Raw genomic sequence first — 12433 nt, 5'->3', positions numbered from 1 at the left:
TATAGGACAAAACACATCGTGACAAGAGACAACACTACATAAAGAGAGACCTAAGACCACAACATAGCAAGGCAGCAACACATGACAACAGAATAGTAGCAACACAACATGGTAGCAGCACAAAACATGGTACGAACATTGTTGGGCACAGTCAACAGCACAAAGGGCAAGAAGGTAGAGACCACAATACATCACGCAAAGCAGCCATAACTGTCAATAAGTGTCCATGATTGAGTCAGCTCTGATTTGGCTATAGTGCACTGGTCTGTGTAGACTCTGGTCCTGGACAAGACAGCTGTTTTATTTACTGCAGTGCCTTAATTGTTCTAACCCACAGCCACTTTCCCACTCTAGTTTGCAATAGAATTTTCACAAATACCTTACATTCTAAGAATTTATGAAAACGTGAAAAGGACCATATCTAAGTGGTTGCTTGTCAGAAAATGTAAAACTAAAAGTTTAATTCTTCCTGGGGGTGTATATAAACATATTTGAATAAGATTTCATGTTGCTAAAATGCTGTCAGTTCCATTTTAAATGCAACAATGTTTCATTCACACAAGTTATTTTCGAACAGCAAGTGTTCTGCAATAAAAAACACAGTTCCACTCACCATATGATGATCATTTGAAACTTCTTGTTCTTGAAAAAGGAGAAGCTGTAAGGGTCCTGTGTGTAGCTGGTGTAGAGTCAGGCGCAGGACAGCAAATATGAGTAATCAACGTTACTTTGTACATTTGTCATTTTCAGTAAAAGTACATCACGAGCACACCATAACGGACCGAAAATACAATAAACAATCACTCACAAACAAGCATGGGGAACAGAGGGTTAAATAATAACCCGGTAATTGGGTGAGTGAAACCCGGTGTGCAAGACTTAGACAAAACAAATGAAAAGTGGATTGGCGGTGGCTAGAAGGCCGGTGATGTTGAACGCCGCCTGAACAAGGAGAGGGACCGGAAGTTGTGACAGAAGCTAACAAATTACCAACATCCTCTTTGATAACACCTGCTGCTTCCGCTGCAAACTAGCTGACAACAAAAGCTAGCTAGATAGACCGTGGGAAAACTACTGCTCACTATTGCGCAGTGACCTGTTGAACTTTCCGTACGTTTCTTTTGTGAAAATGGTCACATCCATTAAGTCAAAATGTGATTGGTTAATTCCACTGTCACTAAAAAATGTTGCCCTAATACAGTTGAATGGCAGATGCCTTCATCTAGCTTATCAAATCAAATGTTATTGGTCACATACATATATTTAGCAGATGTTATTGCAGGTGTAGCGAAATCCTTCTGTTCCTAGTTCCTAGTGCAGTAGTATCTAACAATACACACATGTAAAAATAAAATAATGTACCACCCTCTGGAGAGCCCTGTGGTTGCGGGTGGTGCAGTTACCATACCAGATGGTGATACAGCCTAACAGGGTACTATGGTGTTGAATGCTGAGCTATAGTCAATGAACAGCATTCTGACGTAGGTATTCGACTTGTCCAGATGGGATAGGGCAGTGTGATGGTGATTGCGGCTGTGGATCTATTGGAGCGGTAAGCAAATTGAAGTGGGCTAGGGTGTCAGGTACGGTAGAGTTGATATGATCCTAATCTAGCCTCTCAAAGAACTTCATGATGACAGAAGTGAGTGCTACAGGGCGATAGTCATTTAATTCAGTTACCTTTGCGTTCTTGGGTACAGGAACAATGGTGGACATCTTGAAGCAGGTGGGGACAGCAGACTGGGATAGGGAGAGATGAAATATGTCCGTAAACACTCCAACCAGCTGGTCTGCGCATGCTCTGAGGACGTGGCTAGGGAGGCCGTCTGGGCCGGCAGCCTTGCTTGGTTAAAACACTTAAATGTCTTACTCACGTCAGCCACGGAGAACAAGAGCCCACAGTCCTTGGGAGCGGGCTGCGTCAGTGGCACTGTGTTATCCTCAAAACAGCGAAGAGGGTGTTTAGCTTGTCCGCGACGTGGCTGGTTTTCCCTTTGTAATCCGTGATTGTCTGTAGACCCTGCCACATACGTCTCGTGTCTGAGCCATTGAATTGCGACTCCACTTTGTCTCTGTACTGACGTTCTGCCTGTTTTATTGCCTTAGGGAGGGAATAACTACACTGTTTGTTTTCAGCCATATTCCCAGTCACCGTGCCATGGTTAAATGTGGTGGTTCGCGCTTTCAGTTTTGCGCTAATGCTGCCATTTATCCATGGTTTCTGGTTTTAATAGACAGCGTGGGAACAACATCCCCTAAACACTTCCTGATGGACTCAGTCACTGTGTCTGTGTAAACGTCAATGTTATTCTCTGAGGCTACCCGGAACATATCCCAGTCCGCGTGATCAGAACAATCTTGATTAATGGATTCCGATTGGTCAGACCAGCGTTGAATAGACCTTAGCACGGGTTCTTCCTCTTTGAGTTTCTGCCTATAGGAAGGGAGGAGCAAAATGGAGTTGTGATCTGGTTTGCCGAAGGGAGGGCCATGTAGGCACCTCGAAAACGCGAGTAGCCTTTGATCTAATGTTTTTGCTAAGCGAGTACTACGGTCAATTTGTTGATAGAACTTCGATAGCGTTTTCCTCATTTGTATTGTTAAAATCCTCAGCAACAATAAATGCGGCTACAGGATATGTGGTTTCCTTGCCATGGTTAAATGTTTGCAGTTTGCATAAAGTCCAGCGTAATTCCTTGAGGGCCATTGTGGTATCGGCTTGAGGGGGAATACACACGGCTGTGACTAACCTAAAATAATTCTCTTGGAAGGTGATTGATTCTGGGTACTAACTCATAAACTTGGGATCGGGTTAATTATCAGGTATCCTATTGAAATATTGAGTGCTTAGGTTTAGAGGGTCTACACCAGAAGTTAACCTCTTAGTGACCCCTTCGAGATAGGATCCCGTTAACGGGATCGTTTGACAAAATAGCATGGCGCGAAATTCAAAACATCAAAAATCTAATAATTTCAATTTCTCAAACATACGACTATTTTACACCATTTTAAAGATACACTTCTCCTTAACCTGTTGAGGACAGATGTTCCGCTAGCGGAACCCCGTTCCGCCTGCGGAACCCCTAGCCAACAGCATCGCACGGCGCGAAATACAAAACCAACTAAAATACCACAATTGAATTTTCGCAAACAATCAACTATTTTACACCATTTTAAAGATAAGACTCTCGTTAATCAAACCACATTGTCCGATTTCAAAAAGGCTTTACAGCGAAAGCAAAACATTAGATTATGTTAGAAGAGTACATAGACACAAATAATCACAGTCATTTTCCAAGCAAGCATATATGTCACATAAACCCAAACCACAGCTAAATGCAGCACTAACCTTTGATCTTCATCAGATGACACTCCTAGGACATTATGTTATACAATACATGCATGTTTTGTTCAATCAAGTTCATATTTATATAAAAAAACAGCTTTTTACATTAGCATGTGATGTTCAGAACTAGCATACCCACCGCAAACTACTAAATTACTCATGATAAACGTTGACAAAATACATAACAATTATTTTAAGAATTATAGATACAGAACTCCTTTATGCAATCGCGGTGTCAGATTTTTAAATAGCTTTTCGGCGAAAGCACATTTTGCAATATTCTGAGTACATAGCTCGGCCATCACGGCTAGCTATTTTGACACCCACCAAGTTTGGGACAACCTAAACTCAGAATTACTATTAGAAAAATTGGATTACCTTTGCTGTTTTTTGTCAGAATGCACTCCCAGGACTTCTACTTCAACAACAAATGTTGTTTTGGTTCCAAATAATCCATAGTTATATTCAAATAGCTCCGTTTTGTTCGTGCGTTCAGGTCACTATCCGAAGGGTGACGCGCGAGCGCATTTCGTGACAAATGTCAAAATATTCCATTACCGTACTTAGAAGCATGTCAAACGCTGTTTAAAATCAATTTTTATGCTATTTTTCTCGTAAAATAGCGCTAATATTCCAACCGGGCAACATTGTATTCATTCAAAGGCTGAAAGAAAAAAATGGATTAGTCTCGTGACCACGCATCTCCAGTGTCACTGTCCCCAGGCTGACCACTTACAAATTCTGCTGCTGTTCTTTGCCCAGAGACAGCAGATACCCCATTCCACTTTCTGGCGGCTTTAGAGAGCCAATGGAAGCCTTAGAAAATGTCATGTTACAGCACAGATGCTTTATTTTCGATAGAGATGCAACAGAAGGACAACAAATTGTCAGACAGGGCACTTCCTGTATGGAATCTTCTCAGGTTTTGGCCTGCCATATGAGTTCTGTTATACTCACAGACACCATTTAAACAGTTTTAGAAACTTTAAGGTGTTTTCTATCCAAATCTACTAATTATATGCATATTCTAGGTTGTGGGCAGGAGTAGTAACCAGATTAATTCGGGTACGTTTTTTATCCGGCTGTGAAAATGCTGCAACCTATCCCAAAGAAGTTAATGTAACCACATTGTCCGATTTCAAAAAGGCTTTACAGCGAATGCAAAACATTAGATTATGTTAGGAGAGTACATAGACAAAAATAACCACACAGCCATTTTCCAAGCAAGGAGATATGTCACAGAAACCCAAAACACAGCTAATTGAAGCACTAACCTTTGACGATCTTCATCAGATGACACTCCTAGGACATCATGTTACACAATACATGTATGTTTTGTTCGATAAAGTTCATATTTATATCCAAAAACAGCATTTTACATTGGCGCGTGATGTTCAGAAAATGTATTCCCACCAAAACTTCCGGTGAATGAGCACAACAATTTACAAAAATACTCATCATAAACGTTGACAAAATACATTATTTTAAGAATTATAGATACAGTACTCCTTTATGCAACCGCTGTGTCAGATTTTCAAATAGCTTTTCGGCGAAAGCACATTTTCAATATTCTGAGTACATAGCTCGCCATCAAAGCAAGCTATACAGACACCCGCCAAGTTCTGGGGTCACCTAAACTCAGAATTAGTATTATAAATATTCTCTTACCTTTGCTAATCTTCGTCAGAATGCACTCCCAGGACTGCTACTTCCACAAGAAATGTTGTTTTTGTTTGTTATACTCACAGACACCATTCAAACAGTTTTAGAAACTTCAGAGTGTTTTCTATCCTAATCTACTAATAATATGCATATCCTAGCTTCTGGGCCAGAGTAGTAACCAGTTTAATTTGGGTATGTTTTTCATCCGGCCGTGAAAATACTGCCCCCTATCCCTAAGAGGTGGTTAAGTTAATTAATCTGTAGGAGGAAGGTAAATAGTGTGTGCAATTAAGCTTGGAATGTGCTGAGTGCAGGGAAAGCAATCACGTGGCAGGCATTGATAAGGGGAGAGAGACATGGATTAGTGATGAAGGGGGTCGAGGTCAGGTCACGTTAAGGTAGAAAGAACATTTTATTGCCGTATTGCTTAGTTTCCTGCCTAGCAGTAAAGATACAATGTTTGTTCAGATGTGTAGGAGGAGACTCAGCCTAGGATAAAGGGTTAAATATCAGCGCTTGTGTGAACAGTGTCTTTGTCTAATGCAGCTGTATTCATCCTCTGAGAAGAATAAACTTGGTTTAAGCTTTCATAGCGTCCGTTGAGTTTTTACTCTGAAATTACAGGTAATAGGTAAGGTAATACAGTCATCATTTTATTGTGAGGTATTCTAGGTCGGGTGAACAAAGGACTTTCTGTATGTTATCACAATCACACCATGAGTAGTTAATCATGAAACATACACCCCCGCCTTTCTTCTTCCCGGAGAGTTCTTTATTCCTGTCTGCGCGATGAACTGAGAATCCAGCTGGCTGTATGGACGGGGACAGTATATGTTACAGTCCCTGATGTCTCTCTGGAAGGAGATCCTCACCCTGAGCTCATCTACTTTATTGTCCAGAGACTCAACATTAGCAAGTAATATACTTGGAAGCGGTAGATGGTGTGCCCTCCTCCGCCTCCTGAGTCGGACTGAGTCCACTCCGAATACCTCTTCTCCGCTGGCGGCGTCTTGGAGCGGACTCTGGGATAAGTTCAATAGCCCTGGGGGGGTACAAAAAAGGATCCAATTCTTCTGATGGCTAGCCAATGGCTGACTTAGCTAGCTAGCTTGACTCTGTCTCAGACCCCTTGTCCCTCTCTCGGTGTTGTCGGTCTCCCCCCGGTCTTGGTCTTGACTCGGACTCAATTTTCTCCGGAATTGGTCTTGAATCATTCTCGCTTTAGGTGGTCTCGAATACAACACTGCCTACTACCATACCCCGTTCAAAGACACTTAAATAATTTGCCTATTCACCCTCTGAATGACACACACACAATCCATGCCTCAAGGCTTAAAAAAATATTCTTTAACCTGTCTCCTCCCCTTCATCTACACTGATTTTTGAAGTGGATTTAACAAGTGACATCATCAATAAAGGATCATAGCTTTACCCTGGATTCACCTGGTCTGTCTATGTCATGAAAAGAGCAGGTGTTCATCATGTTTTGTACACTCTGTGTATGTGTATTGAAACTGTCAAAAGTTGAGTATTTGGTCCTGTATTCCTAGGCACGAATGGTCCACCACCCAAAGGACATCCAGCCAACTTGACACAACTATGGGAGGCATTGGAGTCAACATGGCCAGTATTTGGTCCCATATTCCTAGCACACAATGATTACATCAAGGTTGTGACTCTACAAACATGTTGGATGCATTTTCTGTTTGTTTTGGTTGTGTTTTATATTATTTGTGCCCAATAGGAATTATTGGTAAATAATGTATTTTGTCATTTTGAAGTCACTTTTAAATAAGAATAGAATATGTTTCTAAACAGGTCTACATGAATGTAGATTCTAGCGTGATTATGGATAATCCTGACTGAATCGTGAATAATGATGAGTGAGTTAGAAAGTTATAGACGCACAAATATCATACCCCCAACACAACCTCTCACCATTACAATAACAGGGGAGGTTAGCATTTTGAGAGGGTATGATATTTATGCATCTAACTTTCTCACTCATCATTACAATTCATTCAGGATTATCGGTAATCATGGTAGCATCCACATTAACGTAGAAGTGTTTTAAAAACAAATTCTTATTTACAATAAAAGTGACTCCAAATTGACACACTACATTATTTACCATTCGTTTCTATTTGTCGCTACAATTTCCAGCAAAATTCTACGGCAAGCCATGAAGGACATGATCTCCCACAACTATGACCGCTTCTCCAAGGTTGGGTCATCCTCTGCTTTCTCTGGCTTCATGGCACGTAAGTGGCCCCCCCACATTTCTCCTGTTCAATATAAATGAAAAACTATTTCCACATTAAGGAATTTGAGTGCATTTTAAAGAATAATCGATACAGCTATAGTGGTTGCTCCACTAAAAGTTTTGTGATTATGCTGCAGTACTTAGAGGTAATTTGTGGTTTAGTACGGTACCCTGTGCCACCACTTTATTACTCCAGACCAGCTCAAGGGAGAGTTAGAACACTGATTATGCTTTTGGGTCCTACTGTGTCTCTGACAATGAATGGGCGACATAAACCTAAATAGAAGGTTCAAGGCACGAGGACAGGTGTGCACGGAATGTTCCTGCAGAGCTGTGCACATTAGACGGACCTAGCCCATGGGGAAGGAGGAGTGGGGGTGGACCCCCACCCCACCACACTGGGTAGCACAGAGCAACACTTTTTAAGGGGCATTGCACTAATAATGGCGCTGACTAGGGAAACGTTCCCACTGTTCTTAGTGCCAGTCTGTTTTAGTTTGAACGTGCAATGTAACTAATAATGGCATATTTATGCTTTCAGCTTGGAAAATTCTTCCAGCTTGGAAAATGTCATGGCTTCTGATAGGCATAATTGCAGTCAATTGGAGGTGTAAAAAGTTTTGAGAATGACACAAATATTATCACGAAGTCAGCTGCCTCAGTTTGTATGATGGCAATTTGCATATACTCCAGAATGTTATGAAGAGTAATCAGATGAATTGCAATTAATTGCAAAGTCCCTCTTTGCCATGCAAATGAACTGAATCCCCCCAAAAAACATTTCCACTGCATTTCAGCCCTGCCACAAAAGGACCAGCTGACATCATGTCAGTGATTCTCTCGTTAACAGAGGACAAGGCTGGAGATCACTCTGTCATGCTGATTGAGTTCGCATAACAGACTGGAAGCTTCAAAAGGAGGGTGGCGTTTGGAATCATTGTTCTTCCTCTGTCAACCATTGTTACCTACAAGGAAACACGTGCCATCATCATTGCTTTGCACAAAAAGCGCTTCACAGGCAAGGATATTGCTGACAGTAAGATTGCAACTAAATCAACCATTTATCGGATCATCAAGAACTTCAAGGAGAGCAGTTCAATTGTTGTGAAGAAGGCTTCAGGGCGCCCAAGAAAGTCCAGCAAGCGCCAGGACCGTCTCCTAAAGTTGATTCAGCTGCGGGATCGGGGCACCACCAGTACAAAGCTTGCTCAGGAATGGCAGCAGGCAGGTATGAGTGCATCTGCACGCACAGTGAGGCAAAGACTTTTGGAGGATGGCCTGGTGTCAAGAAGGGCAGCAGAGAAGCCACTTCTCTCCAGGAAAAACATCAGGGATAAACTGACCTTCTGCAGAAGGTACAAGGATTGGACTGCTGAGGACTGGGGTAAAGTCATTTTCTCTGATGAATCCCCTTTCCGATGGTTTGGGGCATCCAGAAAAAAGCTTCTCCGGAGAAGACAAGGTGAGCGCTACCATCAGTCCTGTGTCATGCCAACAGTAAAGCATCCTGAGACCATTCATGTGTGGGGTTGCTTCTCAGCCAAGGGAGTGGGCTCACTCACAATTTTGCCTAAGGACACAGCCGTGAATAAAGAATGGTACCAACACATCCTCCGACAGCAACTTCTCCCAACCATCCAGCAACAGTTTGGTGACGAACAATGCCTTTTCCAGCATGATGGAGCACCTTGCCATAAGGCAAAAGTGATAACTAAGTGGCTCGGGGAACAAAACATAAATATTTTGGGTCCATGGCCAGGAAACTACCCATTCTTTAATCCCATTGAGAACTTGTGGTCAAACCTCAAGATGCAGGTGGACAAACAAAACCCCACAAATACTTCAGTATTCCATAGTAACATCTGACAAAAATACAGTTAGGGGGAAAAAGTATTTGATCCCCTGCTGATTTTGTACGTTTGCCCACTGACAAAGAAATGATCAGTCTATAATTTAAGGTAGGTTTATTTGAACAGTGAGAGACAGAATAACAACGAAAAAATCCAGAAAAACGCATGTCAAAAATGTTATAAATTGATTTGCATTTTATTGAGGGAAATAAGTATTTCACCCCCTCTCAATCAGAAAGATTTCTGGCTCCCAGGTGTCTTTTTATACATGTAACGAGCTGAGATTAGGAGCACACTCTAAAAGGGAGTGCTCCTAATCTCAGTTTGTTACCTGTATAAAAGACACCTGTCCACAGAAGCAATCAATCAATCAGATTCCAAACTCTCCACCATGGCCAAGACCAAAGAGCTCTCCAAGGATGTCAGGGACAAGATTGTAGACCTACACAAGGCTGGAATGGGCTACAAGACCATCGCCAAGCAGCTTGGTGAGAAGGTGACAACAGTTGGTGAGATTATTCGCAAATGGAAGAAACACAAAAGAACTGTCAATCTCCCTCGGCCTGGGGCTCCATGCAAGATCTCACCTCGTGGAGTTGCAATGATCATGAGAACGGTGAGGAATCAGCCCAGAACTACACGGGAGGATCTTGTCAATGATCTCAAGGCAGCTGGGACCATAGTCACCAAGAAAACAATTGGTAACACACTACGCCGTGAAGGACTGAAATCCTGCAGCACCCGCAAGGTCCCCCTGCTCAAGAAAGCACATATACATGCCCGTCTGAAGTTTGCCAATAAACATCTGAATGATTCAGAGGACAACTGGGTGAAAGTGTTGTGGTCAGATGAGGCCAAAATGGAGCTCTTTGGCATCAACTCAACTCGCCGTGTTTGGAGGAGGAGGAATGCTGCCTATGACCCCAAGAACACCATCCCCACCGTCAAACATGGAGGTGGAAACATTATGCTTTGGGGGTGTTTTTTTGCTAAGGGGACAGGACAACTTCACTGCATGAAAGGGACGATGGATGGGGCCATGTACCGTCAAATTTTGGGTGAGAACCTCCTTCCCTCAGCCAGGGCATTGAAAATGGGTCGTGGATGGGTATTCCAGCATGACAATGACCCAAAACACACGGCCAAGGCAACAAAGGAGTGGCTCAAGAAGAAGCACATTAAGGTCCTGGAGTGGCCTAGCCAGTCTCCAGATCGTAATCCCATAGAAAATCTGTGGAGGGAGCTGAAGGTTCGAGTTGCCAAACTTGAGTGTATGTTCATTTCTGGCCCACTGGGAATGTGATGAAAGAAATAAAAGCTGAAATAAATCATTCTCTCTACTATTATTCAGACATGTCACATTCTTAAAATAAAGTGGTGATCCTAACTGACCTAAAACAGGGAATTTTTACTAGGATTAAATGTCAGGAATTGTGAACTGAGTTGAAATGTATTTGGCTAAGGTGTATGTAAACTTCTGACTTCAACTGTATAATCAAGTTGATGGCACAGCCATATAGCCGGCACCTACGTAAAGCTGAGTGACTCACTCATTCATGGCTTTGGATCAAAATAAATAAGTACCAACTTTCTTTCTGATAGTCTTTAATAAAGAAATGTTTTGGTTATCCTGGCCTGGACCATGTACACCCATTATGGGCTATTATCAGGACAATATACCTTTACCAACACCTCTCTGTATTTTGATACTTTGTGGATGGGTGCTCCAGCAGTGCAAAATGCATTGCTACAGATGCAGGTTTGAAACCTGTGCCGGCTGCCACCGGGAGACCCATGATGCGGCTCTGGTTTAAATTTAGACTCCTCCAATCCTCTATATGTAATTATTTGCGGAGATTCGAGTCATATTTTTTGATATACTGTAGCCGACCTGAGTCTCACTAGTGTTGAGTAATGTGCTGTTAAAAGTGGTGTAGGTCTTGTTTTTTTAAGAGCATATTGAAGTTAGAAGCAATAGGATTTGAAGCAGAAGCCTACAACTATTTTACCACCGTTTCGCGCTGCTCTGAGACAAGCATGGGGACAGGTCTTGAGGTTTTTATTTTGACTGAATCTCCGTTTGGGTATTGGTTAGACTACAATTAGGGTGTAAAAATGTCATGCTCTTAGTGTAACCTTTATTTAACTAGGCAAGTCGGTTAAGAACAAATTCTTATTTACAAGAACAGCCTGCTCCTTCCTCCCCGTCGGGGAATTGAACCTCGGTCTCCCGCGTGCCTGAACGAAACAGGGATTCTTTAGCTAAATAGCCAAGTAAATAGCCTACTCCCAACTGTCACGTTGTACAGCGCCATATCTTCTGTTCCATCCTAACAGAAACTCAGAGGGATTTTCTTGGAATAGAAACACCATAAAATTAATCAAATTAATTAAGCAATATTTCTTAAAATCAGTCCCATATACTATGCTATTCCAAAAAAGGTTTTAATTTCTCTAGTACAGCCACTATTGAAGGCTATCAAATGCTTCTCAAAGATGCCCTCTGGCGGTCAAACTAGCACTAACTAGCATTAATGGTACCAGTGGTTGGTACCAGTGGTTGCCATAGAATTCTGCAGCACCACGTAAGCTGTGCTGCAGTACGCAGCAACTTTTTAAAGGAGGAACCACTGTATGTTATATAATCAGAGCTGGATGAAATTCATTCTCTTGTTGATTAGTCATTGCTGCCATGAGGCACAGTCACAGGCTCTGTTTTAATTACTGTATAATTATGTTTATAACTAAATCAACTTCCTGCAGGTACCGCTGATGCCACTACCACCTACAGTCTGGACATTCTGTACTCTGGCTCGGGGGTCCTCAGGAGGAGCAACATGAACATCTACGGAGCCAGTAACGGCGCCATGCTACATGGCCTTCAGGTAAGGAGAATGAATTGGTGAATTGATAATGAAGAAATTATATTATTATATTTACAGTGCCTTCAGAAAGTATTCCAGGGTTTGCACAAGGTGCTTGAGGTGCTTAAAGTACTTGAATTTGGCACTCTGAAATTCAAGTACTGGAATACCTTAAATCAGACATTTTCTCAAGTTGCTAGTTGAAAATACTTGAATTAAAATGAGAAGAGTACAAAAAATGATCAAATATGTCAATATGAAAAATATTAGGAAAATGTGATCTAATTTCATGGCAAGTTTTATTTCCTCATGTATTCCGCGCTCTGTTTGCCAGGCGAGCTCACTCATTCCACCCACACTGGCGCCAGGCAGGTACAGAACTGACTGATTAGGCGATGCCAAACGTCAATTCGATAGCTGAAATGCCAGGCAAATGTAGATGTAATCC

At 42.0% G+C, this 12433-nt stretch overlaps 1 protein-coding gene across 2 annotated transcripts in view; it reads left to right on the top strand.

Annotated features, from left to right (window-relative positions):
- Positions 1-12433, top strand: part of LOC106609996 (microsomal triglyceride transfer protein) — a 51464-nt gene that overhangs the window by 29516 nt on the left and 9515 nt on the right. For both annotated transcript variants that reach the window (XM_082978394.1, XM_014209080.2), the window contains exons 12-13: positions 7172-7269; positions 11885-12006. In XM_082978394.1, coding sequence (XP_082834520.1) covers positions 7172-7269; positions 11885-12006 — 220 coding nt within the window. The remainder of the gene's footprint in view (positions 1-7171; positions 7270-11884; positions 12007-12433) is intronic.

Source organism: Salmo salar, chromosome 08 (genome assembly GCF_965601325.2).
Source record: "Salmo salar chromosome 08, fSalSal1, whole genome shotgun sequence".
Lineage (NCBI taxonomy): Eukaryota > Metazoa > Chordata > Actinopteri > Salmoniformes > Salmonidae > Salmo > Salmo salar.
Note: the sequence above shows the minus strand (reverse complement) of the source record. Positions and strands in the feature narration are given on the sequence as shown.